At 48.8% G+C, this 19,341-nt stretch overlaps 1 protein-coding gene across 6 annotated transcripts in view; it reads right to left on the reverse strand.

The window, feature by feature from the left end:
• The window catches only part of ZFHX3 (zinc finger homeobox 3), a 510,916-nt gene that overhangs the window by 65,382 nt on the left and 426,193 nt on the right, over window positions 1–19,341 (reverse strand). For all 6 annotated transcript variants that reach the window (XM_048958823.1, XM_048958822.1, XM_048958824.1 and 3 more), the window contains one exon: window positions 2,638–2,869. In XM_048958823.1, the coding sequence (XP_048814780.1) occupies window positions 2,638–2,869 (232 nt within the window). The remainder of the gene's footprint in view (window positions 1–2,637; window positions 2,870–19,341) is intronic.

The raw sequence follows: 19,341 nt of genomic DNA on the forward strand, positions 1-19,341 counted from the left end.
GGCAGTGTGGTTGCAGGAGTGGGGTGAGGAGTGGTGCCGGCACTGAGCCAGCGCTGAGATGGAGCTGCTCCTGCCTGAGCATGCAGCTCTGCAGGAAGGGACGCTGCAGAGCCTCGGTGGCATGGGCTGGGACTGGGCTCCCTCCTGAATTTATGCCAAAGGTGGAAGAGGGTGAGGATTAAAAAAGGTTTTAAGAGTCTGCAGAAAGAGCAGTGGTAACAAAAGGGGACTCACTCTGGAGAAAATGAAAGCCAATATTGTATTTGTAAGGAAACCGAATTCTAAACAAATATAATTAACCAGAAGAGGAGAGAGAATCACAGCAATGATTACCGGGGAGTAATAGCAGGCATCAAAACAAACCAGTGCACTTGTAATGCAGCACATCAGCAAAAAGTCACTGTCCCTGTGGGCCCCACTGCCAGAGAAGTGTCACAGATCAGAAAAGCACTTTCTACTCAAGGCGTCTGAAACACAGGAAAGATTTTCTCGTGTTATCAGTTATCACAAGAGACTTCTCATCACAGAGCAGCAAGGAAGGTCTGCCTAGCCCACAGAAAGGAGGACAAAAAACATGAGAGGGATACAGCAGAGCCAGCACCACGCCGTACAACAGGCAGAACTGTAAAGAGCGCACGGTACGCAGAACCACGGCACTGGACCCAGGGCTGCACAGAACCCATGCGGGAGCACGGCGGATGAGCGCAGGTGGATCTCGGACCCGAGACAAAGCAAAGGCCTCAGTGGGCCCTGGGACACACCTGGCCCTACCACACAGCACTGCAGCACAGAGCTGCAGCAGAGCAGCAGGCAGCAAAATGTGCAACAGCAGCATCTCACAGCACCGAGAGTCTGAAAGTTTGGAGAACAAAGGAGAGGTCGTCCTGCTCAGAGCAGAGCCTTTGTGCACAAAGAGGGAGCACGGGACGAGGCAGCTCTGGGAAGCCAGGTGCTGCACTGCATGGGGCCGGCCTCGCCTGTGAGATTTCCCCTTAGCAATTAATCAAGATTTTTAGTTTTAAGAAATTACCTTTTTCTAATTGGTTGACAAAACCTTTTCCTTTGTAGCTAGTGAGTTTCTGTACTTGCTACCTGCAATACCATAATCCTGGCAGATGCGCAAAGAGATACTTCTGAAGTAAAAAGCAAACAAAGTTTCAAGATTGTTCTGTGTGTCACAGATGTTGCTCTTTTTGCTTTTAAGAAAACTCACAAACCGTACAACTCTGGGCAACACGTCCTTTCAGAATCGGAATGTTACTTCAGAGCGGAGCATCATGGAGAGGAGAGGCAGAATTGCTCTCAGAGCTCCTGTCCCCTCCAGGACAGCACGCTGTCCCTGTCACTGTGACCTTTGGGAAGGCACAGTGCACGCCTGCGACTCTGCTGGGCCTCCAGGTCACTGATGGGGCACTTTTTTCCAGACAATGTGATTTAATTCCTAATAAAAAATTTCCTGGTTTACTTTGTGTCTGTTTTGCAATTGTTTCAGATCATTCCTACCAACAGGCTTACCAGCAAAGCAACCCAAGTGTTAATTCAAGGGGCATTTCTAAGACCAGCAGGTGTTCTCCTACAGCTGTTTTCCTTTCTCAGCAGCTTTAAGCTCCAATCACTCTTCCCTGCCTCTCACTATGGCTGTTCATTGCAGAAAATCAGCTCTGCAGAGCATTGCTCTGGGAGATCCAGCTATTTCCACAGCAGCCATGGATGAAAGCTATGGCTGTAGCTCAGAGGTTGGCGTGATGACCTCCACCCATGTGCATGCCTGCAGCTCAGGCATCACGCCTGGCAGCACACATAGCAGCCTTCTTGGGTGAGCTCTCCTCCTCCCTCCAAACAGGCCTTCATGAGATTTCATTTTTTTCCCTCACATAAAAAGCTTTCAAAACTTTTAAATGATTAAATAAAGTACAATTTTTGTTTTGGTCACACTCACTGCCTCCTTTAGGGAATTTCTGTAGCAAGATTCATGGTTGCAATCCCCTCCCTTCACCTTTTGCACAAGAAAATGCTTGCCCCATGCCATTCACTTTGCTCACTTGTCAAGAGGAGATGTGGATAACTGGCAAGCACATCTTTCCATTCCCCCCCCTAGTCCTCAGCCACATCTTCCTCCAGGTCTGAAGCGACTGCCATGCTAAAATCAACAAACCAGTCAGACAAGAAGAAGGCAGTGGTGCTCAAGACATCATTTGATACAACAAGAAACATCTATAGAAAGTAGAGTATGCTGATCTGCTACAGTTGCCCAAACGTTTAGACAAACAAAACTTCACTGCTTAAGACTCTAACCTGAACATACACAGTTCTCTACATCAAAGCTGCATTTAGACCTACTGGAACTGAGAGAATCACCTATGAGTACAAAAGGAAGCACATGCATAACTTTAGGGCCACAACCATAAGCCCTGTGAGGCAGAGCTATCTGTGACACCACAAGTACAACAGCGGTCCTGTCACATTCCATACTTATTATTCACAAACAACAGGCGTCATCCCCACAACAGGAAAGAAAAAGAAGGGAATCACTGCACTTGCCAAGAAACAACACAGTTGGCCCTAATGCTGCAAGTCAAACTGTGCTGCACACAAGCAACAGCCTGAGGCTGCTCATGCAAGAGAAGCAGCACTCACCCACATCGGCAGCCGGACACTTGCGGATGGTGAAGATCTGTCCCAGGTCTTCCTCTTCTTCAGGGAGACCCTTCTGCAGACGCTGCAGCTTGCGGAGGCTCTCACTCCGCTGGTGTTTCATGGAGCGCACGTGCTGGATGAGGTTCAGCTTGGCCTTGGTGGAGTAGTTACAGAGGACACAGTGGTAATAGCAGCTTTCACCCTCAACCCCGCTCTCGTGATGCTGAAGGTGCTGTGAAGAACAAAGCAGAGAGATGTGAATTCTGTGCACCATCTCCATTCTCTCCACTGCAAACTGCTAAAAGAGCCACCTGGGAATTAGGTAAGAAACCGCTTTTTCAGAAAGAAACACAACGAGACCAGGACTGTTCACTCTCAAGATACCACATGCTCTTCAGATTAAAAAGTGAGGAAAACATAGCACGATGAAATGAGAAAGATGGGTAGGATCAACTTCAGTGAAAGAAAATACCAGATCCAACATTAAGAACTATTTACAACACAAACATAGCTAACTCCTTCACATTTAAAGCTGGGGGGCACTCAATTTCACGTCAAACAGATACACCCTCATGAGAACTCCGTCCCCCCAGCACACCGTGCTCCGCTCAGGTGCCACCCCGGGGCCCTGGAAGCAGTGCTGGCAGAGGGGCAGCACGCGGCTGGCTGTCAGCAGCAGGGGCTGGCACAGGAGAACACCTGTCAGCCCCTGACGCTGTGCTGTCACACAATGCAGCCAATTTGAAAGTATACTTTGATTGCTTGGCAAAAATCCATCAATTGCTTAGCAGAGACGTCCGCACTGGGACCGTACTAGAGGAGGGAATGCCTATTGCACGTTGCAGACCCCGGGGAGGCAGCAATTGTCTCTTCCAACCATAGAGGAGCTCCCTGCCTGCAGGCATGCTGGTGCGCAGCGCGGCCTCCCTCACTCAGCTGGGGCAGCGGCCATCCCCAGAGATTCTGTAATATTACCCACTCCTGCAGCAAGGGCTCGTCACAAGCATAGGAGAAACAGCTACCGAAGGCACGGGAGGCTCTGGCTGAAGGCTCCTTGGTGCTTCCAGCACAGACCTACGTTACAGCTAAGCGGCAATCCACGCCAGCTCTGACCGTCCAGCCCCAAGAGCCCATGTTTGGCTTCTGTGTCACCTCATGGAACCTTTCCTCACCACATGCCCATAAGCTGGTCAACCTGGATATGATTAATCAAAATTTTTTTTGTCAATCAAAAATATTGTCTACGTGCAGCCAGGACCTTCTGGTAAAAATTCTGACGGGCATTATCTCAGTTACAGCTCAGATAAGATTAAAGACATATTACCCAGCTCTGTGTGCTTAGCTAACACGGAGGAAGGAGAGCCCTCTGAGTCTAGGAATGATTAAAAATAGGATAGGAGCTGATGCTGAGGCTTCTGATTGGGAGTGCAAGAGAAGAGAATAAATGTATTCTAGATCTGGCTAATTAGACTCGCCTCTTTTGGGATCACGATGTATTTAATTAAATTCACTGTAATATTTGAAGAATCCACCAGGGCACTAATCCCACTGGTGCCCTCAGAAGATTTTTTTGCTGTTTTCCCTCATAAGAACTTATTCCTCCCCTTATTCCTATTGTTTGCATGCATTACCCTCTTCCTGAGCCAGAAAAAGAGCAACGGCTTAAGACATGAAAAACGAAGGTTAGTGAAGCAGCCACCAAAGCCGTGCACAGCCCTGCTCAACCAGCCCCGCTCTGCTCTGCTTCCATCCCATTTCTGCAGTAAAACCTCCTCCTGCCCTCCTGCACTGAGCTGAAGGAGGAAGCTGAGGCAGAAATGCATCAGGGACACAACCTGTCCTACAAACACCTCATGTGGGGCCAGCAGGTGTCAAAGAGCTCAGAAATGGATCTTCGGCAAGATGGCACAGAAATCCCAAGTAAGCAATCACAGAACCATCTGGTCATGGGTTCAAGGACGCAACAAGGATGTGGCTCTGTGGGAACCAGAAGCGCAGCCTGAACTGCCAAAATCCCTGCAGTGTGAAGATGCCCCAACCACCACCACCACCTTGTGATATCTTCCTCTGTGGTTCACATCTGTCTTGCAGCAGAGGCCAGAAGGAGACAAGGCACAAAAGGAAGGAGCTGAGTTACTGGAAATGATGGGACACCAGATGTTAAGTGCAGTTACTGTCCATCATAACGTGAATCTTTCTCATCTATTCGTATCACAGAAAACACTGAAAATATTAAACTAGAACTCTGTAAGAAGACAAATCAACTTGAAAATCAAAGAAATACATCGTTCCCAGGAAAACCAACTGACTTCTGTCAGAGAACATTGATTTCTGCAAGTCTGAGCAGGGTGTTCACCTCCCTCCCTTTCAACGATAGGAAACTTCCAACATCTGGTTCTTCATGCATGGCATGCAAAATATTGATCAGCTTTAGTCAAAGCTCCACTTTAAATCAGAGACAGACAGAGGAACGCTCTGATGGAAACCATACGGCTCACAAGTAACGTTTCCCCAGGGGACAGGAGCCGTTTCTGTACGTACACAAACCACAGCACACCACCATACAGCTCATAACACCTTTCCCTGCACACAGATCACACCAAACCTGGCCCATCTTCCATATGAGGAACGCGTGTTCTCTCACGGCAAAGGATGTTGTTCAAATATCCCATCAATCTCACCGGCCATCACAGCTTCCCCCTGAGCTTTACCACAGATCTTGCTCTCTGGAGTTTCCATAACTCCTCATCAGTTACGGAAAGAAAGATCGGTAATTTCCTGCCAACATCAACTACCTCCTCGGACACACTGCTGTGAAGACCTGCGTGCAGTGAGAGCCAGGACGATCCCTGCCAGGCAGAGCTGCATCGCACAGCCTAAGCTGAGCTCCCAGCACATGGTGGGAATGCGGGCACCCAGCAGCACCCAGAACATCTCATTCTGTTTCTCACCTGGGTAGCAGTATTTGGGTTAATTCCATGGCAGAGCCACTCACCAGCTGCCACGCCTGTGCCAGCCAGGATGGCTCCAGCCCTGCCCCAAAAAAGCACCAGGTCAGTGTTTCAGACCAGGTAAGGAAATACCATAGAACCACTCCACCCTCGTTACGTTCTGCGTTTAGCTTGAAAGAATCAGCACAATTAGGAGGATCCGAGTGTAGAAACAGTTTAAATTGGCAGCAGAGAAAGGCAGAGTGCCCACGGGCCAACACAGCCATCCCCACGGGGCTCCACAGGGCACACAGCCCCCAGCAGCGCTCCTCAAACAGGGGAACATGCAGTGGGATGGCACAGACAGGGATCAGAGCACGGCCACGAGCTGGGCACCGAGCAGTGCTGTGTGGGACTGCCGCGCCTCCCCTGCCCCAGGTCTGGCTGGGAGATGGTTTCTGCTAATAAGTAACAGCACAGCCGTGTACACCATATGACTGTGGAAAAGTAACTTTTAAACAAACTAAGGAATGACGTTATACCCATTTTTCTCTCTCTCCACCCCCATCCCACACGTCTCCAAACTGTTTATTTTATCATCTGTCTTTTCCCCATCCAGCACTGCCGCACCCACCATATTTTTCAATAATCGTGGAATTTAATTAAACAGCTGTATTAATCTGTCTGGCTGCAGGCAGTGCTGCTCATCCCCATGCCATGTATGTGGCCTAATTTTTCAGAGATTAGACTGTTTTAATAAAAACAGAGGATTCATGTGGCCACTGCAACACCAGCGATCCACTCTCTGCCCAGCAACTTCACTGGTGTTTTGGTAGGCAACGTTTATCATTTCATGCAATCTCTAAAAACTTTCATATTTTAAACAGAAATCAAACCTTGGTCTGCTCGAGACCTCTTGGTGTTAGGTTCCATACAGCACGAGCTCAATCCCCGCAGTAATGTCGCTTGTTACAGTGCTCTGTTGCTGGAAGCGATGAAAGGTGTTTCCCAAAATCTATTTGCTATGTTCAGTGGGTCAGATATATATCTGAACTGCACCCCTAGTTCACTGAGGAGGTGCAATAACCACTTTGAACCATCTTATGCTTGAAAGGAGCACCACCCTGACCTCCTCCTGTGCACAGCACAGTCCCTGGCCAGCATGGCCCTACTGACCCACAGCAGCCTCGAGGCATACAGACTCACGGCAGCACAGCAGGGATGGAGCACAGCATCAAATCACATCTGGTTCTCTGAAAGCCAATGCCAGAACACAGCCATGCCCAGGAGGAGCTGCTGGAGGCACATCAGCACATCCTCAGAAGAGGAGGATGCCAAGGGGCAGACTCTTCCTCAGTGTGAAGACAGACACAGGTAATTAGCAGGGCTCGGAATGAAGTGCCTCATGCCAGCAAGAGCTGTGCCCAGGATGACATGGTCCCAGAGAGCTGGAGGTGAGGCTGCAAGTTCTCATGGAGAGGAACCAGACCCGCAGCAGACCTCAGCAGTGTCTGCTGCCTCCCCACGCTTCCAATCTGCCACATGAGATAAATCACGCATTCCTAGAAGAGAGGAATTTGAATATTTAATGAAAGTCAGGTGGAAGCAGCTGCCTGATCCTGATCCGTTCCAAGTACTCCGTAAAAGTCAGGGCTGCCCATCCATCTTGCTCTCCTTTCACACCTGTGGGCCTGGTTGGAATTTCCTGCAGCCGCTGGGAGGACGCGCGGGTGCTGGAAGGGCTGCAGTACCGCAGCCGCCCCAGCCCAGATGTTGTGAAAGGAGGAGAAAATCGATTGTCCATACGGCAGGTTCAAAAGACGAACTTCTGCTCCTCTGTATTCCAATGTCCTGCAGTTGTTTACTGCTTCTGAAGAAGTAACGTTACAAAACCTTTGGCTCCTTGCAGCCTCCTCGGCTCCTTACGTAACAGCCCCCCCCAGCAGCCTGCCGATGGCCACATGCCTCTGCACTGCAGCTGAGGCAACCTGGATGGCCTCACAGTGAGCGTCGCCACCCACCACAAGGGCTCCTTGGTATCATCCAAGCCCCTATAAACACCACTACCAGATGAAAACAAGGAGATTCTGCGCAACAAATCTGGATGTTGATTTGATTTTTGGTTTCTTTCTTTGTTTTTCTTCTCAGAAGGCTGGAAATGCAGAACTCTCTCCTGCCAAAGAAGCTGACATACTTGACGCAAGGCCCTGAATCACACAGCAAGGCTCTAGGGGCACTGCTATGAGCCCCGGGTAAGAGCCAGTCCTTACACTCCACCCTCTGAATCCGTATTTTCACATTCAGAAACATCAAGCCTCTTTCCTCGCAGAGGATCCCAGCAGCAGTGCACAGGGCAGCTCAGCAGAGACCTGGCACACTTAGGGCAAAGTCAGACGTATTGTGCAAGGCAGAACAACTGTCAGTATCTCCCAGAGACAGCTGAGCACCCCCGAAGGACAGGAGCTACGCCCTGGGTCTGGACAGGGACACAGGCACGAGGCTGGCACCAGCTACCTCACAACACTGTGGGGTTCCCCCAGCAGCCCCAAGGCCAGCCAGCAGCACCCTGCGTTTGCTCCACCAGCCCTTGAAGCCTCATTAAAAGCCAAATATTGCTCAGCCTAAAGATGGAGAGCTCAGCATGGATTTTACTGAACGTTAAATCAACCAGCAAGCGTAGCCAGCAAACTCTGTGGCACTTTAACTTTAAATAATGCAATAATTATTGAATTTCCTTTTTATAACCGAAGTGCTGGAATGTAAACAATGGGGCTGTAATTGCAGGAAGGGGGGATCAATAGAGGCAATCGTTTTCAGCCATGTTAATTGTAAATACAATTGCTCCAAGATGTCAGCCTCGTTCTTCTCGCTCCCAGAATCATCCTAACGGATGACAGAGTCCAACTTCCCCATTACAGCTGTTCGTTCCTTTAAGAGGTTCTCAATCAGGTCTGATCAATCTGTCAAGATAATGCATGGAGTAAGTAAGACTCTTCCAAACACAAGCTCCCAATCAATAGGCCGGACTTGCTTAATGAGGAGGGGCTAAAGCCCAGAGGGAGGCACAGCCCCCGCTTCGCTCTGCTCCGGCAGCCAACTTCTGCACAGGGCCCTGCTGAGCCCACCAGCTCTTAACAAGGACATTGTTAATGCGGGCTGCGATGAGCAGGTCTCCTCATATTCACAGTCCCCCAGGGTCGGTAGACAAAAAATGACACAGATTAGCAGAAAACAAGCGCCAGAAAAGGTTGAAAGTAAGCTCTCTGCCACACACACACCTTTTTAATTGTGCAACAGACTTGAAAGCACTAATTAATCATTCCTTCGCAGATCCCAGAAGATGAAAATCTGCGTAGGACCAGTGGAAGCCCAACAGCTTTGCTAAGAAATTCCCTGCACACCTGAAGAACAGGTCTGTGGGTTGAGCTGTGCTCACAGCACTGCCTGTCAGCCAGAAAGCTGCTGGGAGGAGAGGAGACTGGAGGGCAGCGGGGTCACAAAGACGCCATTCTGCATCTGTGTTACTTTGTTCTGGTAGCACATGTATCCATCCCTGTACAGCTGGACAGCACACCACACACCCACTGGGCACCAAAGGGAGAAAAGAGAGCAGCCCATCCGCTGCTCACTGCCATGGAACTTCCTTTCCTCCTGCTGTTGCACTACTGGAGCAGTAACCACCACATCTCTCGGACAGCTGCAACTTTTGAGAATTTTCCAGACCCCTGAAATCTTCACAGCTCTCCCCAGGGAGGCACCAGCATAAGCACTGCTATATGTGGAGATGAGCAGAGGAGTGCACGTATCGATCTCACTAATTATAGTGATAAAAAACAAAGCACAGCTGAGAGTACATTTCCTATCAGCTGTTCTGGAAAGTGCTGCCCTCAACCTGTGCTCCTGCTCTGGCCACAGCCCTGCTGCTCCCGGGGGGCTGCACAGGGATTTGCTGCCGCTCACTGCGTCCCTCTGACAAACAAGAACCCCAAAACCTTCCCATGAAGTCTACTCTGCTACAAATGAGGGAAATGACATCAGCTAAACATCACTTGGCTCTTCCTGCATAGCAGTGCAGTGGTTTGGAGATAGTAGAATAGAAACAGCAACACAATGTTCGGCGTGACAGAATCCTATCACTAAAGGCAGGCCAGTCTTCTCATCAGAGCTTTTCTAACTCTGAGCTCCTGGACAGCCAAGAGCAGAGGAACTCCAGAAGCTGCTCCTCTCCAGGCCTCAGGAAAAGCAGCAGCAGAACAGCTGAACATGAAGACAAGGCGCTAACCAAACACAGCCTCAAAGATCCCGCTACCAACAGCTTTTCTGTAACATACTTTGTATGCGTACTTTAAAATAATGACTTCAGGGCAAGTTGTTAAGCTGTGAACACACAGGTGAACTAGAGCAGCCTGTGAATATGGAGAAGCACTGAAAATGGCAAATTACATAATAAAAAGGGCTGGGAGGAAATTGAATAGTCAGCAGGATAAAAATCTGTTGCCCACATTGCAATTACGTGGCTGCTGAGCGATTGAAGAAGGCTTTCTTTAACACAGAACAAGTGGGACAATCCGCACAGGTGATGCATTACTTCCTCCTGCAGCACCAGGCCTGGCCACGCGTTACCCTCAGCGGGATGGCAGAGGAGGTCCTGCAGCACAGCAAACACAGCACTGGGCTGGGAGAGCTGCCACAGAGACGGAACTACTGAATGAATCCCCTTCTGTGTGTGCGGAGACTGCTTTAAGATAAGAAATAAACTAATGCCTGTGAAAATGCCATTTTACACCTTTTGGAAGTGAAGCCATCACTTAAATTGAAATAACATTAATTGAATGTGGAACTTATGCTTTAACTTCACTTGGCACTTCAGATTTCTCTCTAAGCCAAAAACCACATCACTCCTGCAGCAGCTCTTGCTCTGATGCTGCTTGCTCCAGTTGTGTACCTGATTTTTCAACGAAAACTCTGAAGTCAATACATTTTCATAATTCATTACTTCTTTACTTTGAGGTATAATTAGTTATTAAAAGGAATTCCAGAACAAATCAGAGCCCACACGTTATTCTTAAGAACAAGCTGCAGCTTACACGTCCCCTTTCAGTCCCAGCCCCTCCTGCAGCAGGTGCACTCTTCTTCCTCCTTACTTTCTGCACTCAATACTCCTTTAGTAGCAGGAACACTCCTTGCTCCCCTGCAGGGCTCAGACCCCACCTTCATCACGGATAGCACAGCTCCAGGTATTCCTCCCTCAGGGCTGCGATCCACCACCTCAACTCCTCTGAGAACTCCATACATTTCTGCCATCTCAGCTGTGTTTCTCTGAAGGAAGAGGCCACAGAGCACTCTGTGCCCTGCACCGCTGCCCACAGCCGAGGCACAGTGTGCCAGGCAGCTGTGAGGGACTCGTGCCGACGACAGAGCCACGCTGACAACTTGCTCCCTTCACTGAGCAGCCGGGCATCAGCATGCAGGAGGGTGGAGGTGGGACAATCCCCAGGCAGTCCTCCACGGCCCTTTCAAGTTGTGGTTCAGCTCCTGTTGCCCGCAGTGCATCATGACCACCATGTGCTCACACTGCTGCAGGGCTGCCCCACAGGGAAGGCGATGCTGGCAGCATGCAGTGCTCCTGTGGACCTACACACAGCAAAGGGACCATTGTAATAATGCTCCAAAAACCATGTGGGAAATTGAACCAGCCACAGAAAACCACACTAACTTAACGTTATTTAATAAAATACTACAGACATAGATCAGCTCCCCTCGCCCTGTATTTATTGTTTCATTTATCTCTAGAGAAGTTAGAAGCGTTATGATAGACTGAAGATTTCCTTGTTTTCATATAGTTTCTTTATAACTTCCTACAGCAACATACCACACTGAATCCCAACAGATAACCATACAATAACAACAACAACACACTAGACAATTTTTTAATCCTCTCCATAAATCAAAGAATATCAATACCAAAGATGGGTGACACGAGCTCCCTTAACACAGGCCAGCCAGGATGCACATAGGAACAGACCACGCTCACCCCTTACTGCCAGCGCTCCCAGAGAAACACTTCCCACTTTTTTCCGACTAACCGGAGCTCCAAGTGCAACCCGGGCTGGTGAACGCCCATCCTTCTGCCTCGTCACAGCATCCCCAGCACAGCAACACATAAGCCTGGACACAGAGCCATCAGCCCTTCCCAAACACCATCTGCTCAAAGTCGTGAGGATCATCACCACCTTCTGTTTGATTCTCTCCTCCAGCATCCCACACAGCGTACACCTCCTTTCTCAGCACCCCAGTCACAATGGCCACACAGGTCAGCTCAGGACAGTCCTGGACAACGCACTGCCTGCACTCCGGGGCACACTGGAAGTTAGTATGGTGAAAGGAAAGCTGGTGGCAATGCAGGTGTGTAACTGCGATGGTGTAAAGGCACGTGCCCAAAGGAAAGCGCACCAAATGAGTCCAACAAAATGGAAGCAGGAAGAGGAAACGTATAGTAATTCCAAGAGATTGGAGCTGGGCCTTGGATGGGAAGTGAAAACTGATAGGGAGAGATTAAAAATAAAAAAAATCAGTGAAGCCACCCCAGTAGAGCAGCCCTTCTTCTGAGGTACAGCCTGCATGGCTGGGCATCTAAAGTCACAGCCTTTGATGCAGATCCAGCGCTTCTGTATATCCAACACAAGGATAGGAGCATCATTTGATTTCAGACAAGCACTGTGAAGGTAAGTTCATTAAGTGGCTGTGAAACACACAAACAGAACACAGAACACCACAGAAATGCCCATGAGAAAATAAATAATTCTTCATTCAGCGAAAGCTTTGGATTGTATTAGACAAAGCCTGGGGCAATGCAATGAAAGACGAAGATAAAAAGAAATGGAATAATTACTCATTCACAGAATAAGGCAAGAATCCTACTGGAAAATATGTATGGAAGTACTTATAATTAAGAACTAGCATAATGCCTGCACACAAAGGAAGGGCTGAACTAAGGCAACCTGACGTATGATACATTCTGTGTTGAAGATGGTTGTGAGAACTTCCATGAACCGAATGGACACTAATGTGCCTTAAGAATTGTGTAAATAAATTGAGGCAATTGCTCCATACCCCACACCACCAAGCAATCACTCTGCAAGGAAGGCCCCCAGGGGCTGCTGGCGCCCAGCCTCCCAGCTGCAGCCTCTCCCACATTTAACTGGAAGAGCTCTTCAGCCTTGAACAGGCAATGGTTCCTGACACACATTCTCAGGCCCAGATTCCACAGAAAGGACATGCCAGTGGCCCACAGTTCACAGCAGCAGATCTGCTTAGCTTGTGTTATACACACATCCACAAAGCAGCCTGGATCTATGCATGGGTTGATTTTGCCATATCAGGCTGTCAGCCTGTAGGATTGCCAAGAACAGAGGTAATTTCTTTCCATAACCCACAGATGCTGGTACAGTAAGTGCAAATGTGGCCTCAGACATCCTGGGAAGCTGGGGCTGGCACAGCCTCACTTCCTTGCTGCAGACTTTTTCAAGCCCCTCAGTGGAAAACATCAGCAAAGATTGTCTGGTTTTTGTTCCCTCCATCTGACACCCATGCAAGACATCATCCTTAATAGAATGGCAGAAACTAAATTTGTACAGCAAGGGCGGTGAGGCTCTAGAACAGGTTCCCTAGTATTGAGGTTGACACCTCATCCCTGAAGACTTTTGAGGCGAGGCTGGATCAGACCCTGGGCAACCTGAGGCAGCTGTGGTGTCCCTGTTCATAGCACAGGAGTTGGAATAGATGGCCTTCAGAGGTCCCTTCCAACTCCAAGGATTCTAAGTGGCCTGCACTTCACTATCAGAAGAATCACAGTGAGTGTGATTGTACAGAGCTGGAGAGCTGCCTGTGGATGCTGATGGACTCAGCTGCACTGCCAGCACCACGCAAATGGGAAACTGCACCTGAAATAGAAGAGAGCCTGAAATACCTCCTGCCCCCTCCCTTCCCGTCACCCTCCATTGAGAATCACTTTGAGGCCAAGGAGAGCACAGGAAAAAAAAAAAAGAAGAAATCTCTATGCTAGAGCAGATTTACAGGTTGAGCTGTAAGCTTCCTGAGTTTGTATACAGTGCTTTCTTTCAGTGCAACAATAACGCTGATTCATGTATTAAAGTCCTATGTGTATCTAAAGATTAATTCAATTGTCATATACTTCTATAGGGGGACCTAGAGGAGACCAGAATTGCTCTATTAGTTCCCAACTATTCCCTACAGGAGAGACTACACAAAAAAAAAAAAAAAAAAAAAAAAAAGGAAAATACAGATCTCGTGGAAGGCCACTGAAGAATAAAAACCATGATGACAAATGCCTCTGCTGTTTGGTGCCTCTTTGTTTGAGATCATCCACACCCACTTGTATTTGCTGTATACAGGTAAAGAAGCTCCTGGGGAAAGCCTGGTGCACTATTTACTGGTTTTAACAATTCTGGATCTGCAATCCACAATGTCAAGTCTCTGCAGACATACATGGGGTAAATGACAAATACTATGAAGCAGCATTAAGAGTACTTGCTGACTACTGCAATTCAGAAATAAAACGGAAGCAGCAAAACCTTTTGGGGAACAGTGCCCACTCACTGCATAGAAGTGTAAAGAGATGGTAGATGTCTAAATTCTTTTTATTAAATTACAAGTGTAACTGCATCTTCTTTAGTGACCTTAAGATTCTCATTTCTGGTAGCACGTGCGACGAGCTTTTTTGCAAAAATACATGCTGAGAGCTGGTGCCTGTTACGGAAGAGGATTTCTTGTCCTAATAATCCACTCGCCCAGCCCAAAGACAGACATTTTAACAGGTCCTTCTGGGCAATACAGTGAATATACCAGAAAATCCAGGTAAGTCAAAAACAAACAATAAAAATAGTTTCGTGAGAACATATGCCAACAATAAAAGCAGGTGTGCTCCACTGGGGGACCGCAGGAAACATGCGCAGCAGACAGCCTGTAACCTGGACCTTGTAACCTGAAATACACCATCTGCAAGACTCCAAAATCTTTGTTCTCCCTCCACCTATGTCAAATACACACTCAAGAACTAGCTCTGACACCCCTGACTCCCCAAAATGACTTCCAGCAGTGCACAAGCATCATCATCAGCTCAACTTCTAAGAATCCAGCTGGTGGATTCTTAGTGGTCAAGGGCCAAAACCACTCGCAGTGCTGACTCTCTTTGTGCCTCTTCTAGCACTGCTCTCTGGTTGCTTAACACACAGCACAAGCAGGCATACCTGCAGCCACCCATGGAAGTAAAGTGACCCCAGCGGTGGGCACTGAGAAGCCAAGTGCCCTCGCAGGGCTAGGGAGGCCCCGACCCAGGGCTGGCAGCATGCAGTAGAGCCCAGCTCCAGCAAAGGGGCTGCCCGTGCCCACAGTGCCCCCCAGCCCCAGGGCAGCTGCTGCTGCGCGTGCCCCGAGCACGGCTGTGGAGCCGCAGAGCCAGCACCCAGCTGTGAGACAAACGCTGCGCTCCTTCCCCACCAAAAAGCCTGAGGCCTCCTGCATGTACGCTAACCACAAGCCTTTGAGAGGCTCGTGTATTTACAAACCAAGGCATGTTGAAATCAAAGGGGATACCAGATGACATAATTCACATTAAAATGTCAACGGGCTGACAATTTATAGAGCCGATCCACCAAAGGTGGGGGAACTAAGACGCGGTAATTGTTTAATTCCCGCTTAAACCAGCAGCAGCTCTACCTTCAAAGGCTGCGAGGCGCTGGCCCCAGTCATGATGCCAGCAGCTGGTGCCTGGCCAGGCATCGGGGAACAGCGTTAACTACTGATAGGCACTCCTGCAGCAGGGCACCAGGCTGGATGTGGCCCTGAGAAACACTGCCCACAGCACAGCAAGCATCTGCCTCTGTGGCAAGGACAACCTGCTGTCAAGGGCAGAGACTGGTGTGACAGCAGCTGGCAGTGCCTGGCCACGCTGCCCCTACCCAGCACGCAGCACAGGGCAGCCCTGACCTGGTCCGTGCTATGGCACATGCAGTGCTCCAGTCACATTGCTGCAAGGCAATCATTGACTTTCTAACCCAGGTAGATCTCACAGCTTTGCTTCATCCCACTGTGAGATGCAGCACCTGAGCCATCCTGTGCGGCTCAGCCCATCCTACAGGGCTGCTGGTGACACGGCTGGCAGCCTGCAATGGCATGGAAGGAAGGCACGAGAGAAATATGCACTTGTGGGAAGAATGTTACCTGAACAAACCACAGCCAATAAATTTTCTATAAATGCTGGCTAATGCTGTCCCTTTGAGAGCAATGGGAAGGGACTGCGCGGGCTCCAGAGCCCTCTGCACAGACTTGCTGTCTGTACATAAACAGTAACACCTCATTCTCTCTTCTACCTCATTAACTGAAACGCATTAAAACAAGTGTGCACTGGGAGCAGAAAATGAGACTGTTAAACCAAGCTGATATAATCCTCATCAGCTGTGGGAAATGAGAACACATCCATTACACTGAATCAAGTACGCCAACTGTGATTTACCGATAATGTTAAGACCCCGAGAAAGATGCTCTTTCCCTGGACTGCACCTTTTCTGCTTCTTTCACACACACCGTTCTATTGGGCATCTTTGGGACCACATCACCTGTGGTACCCAAAGCAGTGTCAGCGTGTTCCGATTCCACGCTTTGAGAGCAACGCTGTGGGCCTTTGACCCACACCGCAGACAGCTCTGCATGGCTTCTTCCCAAAAGACATTTTCACTAAGCTGTATAAAAGCAGAATAAAATGCTGAACTAGAAGGGCATACACCCAGAAAACATCCCAGAAATCGGGGTATTTAAGGATCAGAGTCTCAAATTGAGATGTTCAGATGCAGCATGACAGTATTTAACAACAGCATCAGTTACCTAGGGTCAGATACACAGCTTAAGCCTTCACTCCGAGCCTCAGCGATACCAGCCTTCACAATAGCGTCAGGGAGACAAAACACTGCATCACACAAAGTCACCACCAGCACTGGGTTTTCCAAAAGCCCCAGATTCTCCAGTTTTGTACCAAACGCAGCAGACTGAATCGCAGACTGAGCCTCAGAGTGGTGACAGGAGATGTCACAAAGACCACTGACCTTCAGCTCTACACGAGGATAACAAACATGACCTCCTGGACAAGATGCGACTTGCTCAAGATGAGAGAAACCTTCATGCATTCATTTTTCTTACCCTGGGGAGATGCAGCAAGGGAACCTGCCTGATGGCACAGGAGCTGCTGGCTGGAACCAGACGGACCACATTTCACAGACAGCAGCTTCAGGCACGCAGGAGTGCACTGGATTTGAACTGCTGACCTTAAAGGAGAGGCTCAGGTTTCCAAATGGTGTTCTCCTCGAGCCGGAGTGCGCTCCTGGAGAACCAGGCAGCAGTCTCCTCTCCCCGACACCTCCACCTCTCTTCAGTGCTTCCACAGCAAGAATGTAAACAATCCCTCTAATACTTGCCACTGCTGTATCAGATGTTTCAAACCAACGGTACACACGAAGCAGTGTTTCTCTGCACGCAGCTTGTTTTGAGCCAAGTCTAGACTGAACTCCAAGGCTTCGCTTCCTGATACAATCCTTGAGAAACTAACAACACATGCCAGGGTCTCAAACAGCAATTTCCAACAGCCTGTGCAGGCATTCTGAACAGCGTCCACAAAGTCTGTTTAACCAGCGTGATGTGTGCAACAGAATCACAAAGAAACAGGCATTTAAAGTGACATCTGTTGGATTAATTAGCTGTGTAATTAGCCTCCCCTCTGTGGAAATAGGCTTTGTTACTGCTGCCTGAAACTTCCCCAGGTGATTTTCTTTGTAACTATCGTTCTCCAAGCATGAGAAAGAAGTGGGTGGGACAGGGCTGTAATGCATATTCAGGAAAAGAGGCAGAAATAGTCTGGAGGCCATTATGCATCTGAAGAGAAGGGACAGCAGGTCAGAGGACCAAACAGACCACGTGCATCAATCTTCGCAGGTTCTGTAGCCTCAGGATGAAAGGAATGGATAAAAATGCAAGGTTTTTTTTTTTTTTTTTTTTTTTTAAACATTCTCTCAAATTAGATCAGAGCATCCTGGCCTCCATCTCCTGCCTCAGCTCTCTGCTCTTCCCACTTCCCCTGCCTGAGATCTGACTTCCAGCCAGCTGCACAACAACAGCAGCCGTGCTTCTGCCCAAGCCACAGCACCCTGCTCCACAGAGCACATTCTGTTTGAGGCAGCAAAGCAATCAGGATCCTGGGATTAACTGCACTTCACAGGTGATTCCAATGGCCAAGTAAAGGGACTTCTTAGAAATCCATGCCTCTATTTTAACCACAGAGCAAAAGAGGGTCAGAAGGGATCAAGACACGCATTTTTAGTGTCAAGACAAAAGCAGTATAACAGCTGAGATGTAAGACAACTCCTACATAAATCAAGCCAGTACCGAAGCAAATATTTTTACTGCAAATTGATCCCAGCAGCCTTACCATATTGTGCCACAACATTGACTGTTAATTCCTTGCAGCTTGCGGCAAGGGGAAGAATTCAAAGTGCAGTTGAGGGAAGGAGTGCTGGAGAATTTTGATACAACTGCAAAAAAAAAATAAATCAACCTACTCCAATGCCTGCTAATTACCTGTGCACAGACACGCTAAGGGCCCCCCAGAGCCACACAGGACAGAGTCCACTCCTCACCAGGAATCACCAACACACTGCCTTGCCACATCTTGGCAGAGAGACCTGCAAACACGCTGAAGACAGCAAGGCACAAAATAAGTATTCACTTATGAGATGGCAGCAGCGTTCTGGGTGCTGCTGTCCCTCCCCAGCCCACACAGCCACACATCAGCACCACGCTTGCCCTCTGCAGTGCAGCTGCTGCCTTGGCAGAGAGGCAAGGTAACCTGGAAACAGGTATCTTCAAACAGCTGCAGCACTGCTTACCAGAGCTCATCCAACTGCACCTGAAGGCACAGCTTTCGGAGAACCTGTTGCACAAGTGTAACTTATTGCCTAATTCAAATTGCAGAACTTGACTGCACACAATGCAGCCCAAGACCAGAAGTTTTAAGGACCGGCAGGTGTAAGAACACAAAGCACTACAGTAATGAGGTATGTATCACACACATATTGCTTATTTTATCGATTTCTTAGGAGACTGAAAAACTAGAACTTCCCATGCTACTTTCACAGTAATTTTTAGAAGTTCAGCTGTTAGGAAATTTTACTCAGAAACAGCTTAGTTATCTAGGAGGGGAGAAGATAACAGCTCTTGTAATCTGGCAGCACTAGCACAGCCCAACAGAAACCAGGAGTCCTTTCCTTGTCACATTGTACAGGTTGGGAAAGCACCCAATGGCATCCTTCCCAGCTTACCCATCAACCCACCATGAGAAATGAACGTTACCAGACAGCCATTATTTAATGGAGCATGCCATCAGAGCCTGCAGCTGCACTCAGTCACCTAGCAAGGGCTGCTGCCCAGCACTCTGAAAGCCTGGTGCCCACAGCAGAAACCCACTGTCCAGGCAGGACCATGGCACTGAAGGCACTCTGCATCGAATGCAGATTTGCAGCAGACACCACCAAGCGTGAGCAAACAGCCTGACAGTGCCACTCTGCTGCCAACTGCAGCCTGGAACAAAGATCTCCTCCACCTACTTGCTCCAGCGCTCCAACCCAGGCTGCTCCAGTCCCAACTGCTGGTCCACAGGAACAGCAGGCTCCTGCCCTACAGCCTCATTACCTGCCACAAAACCTCCAGT

The sequence above is a fragment of the Lagopus muta genome, chromosome 12 (genome assembly GCF_023343835.1).
Source record: "Lagopus muta isolate bLagMut1 chromosome 12, bLagMut1 primary, whole genome shotgun sequence".
In the NCBI taxonomy this organism is placed as follows: Eukaryota; Metazoa; Chordata; class Aves; order Galliformes; family Phasianidae; genus Lagopus; species Lagopus muta.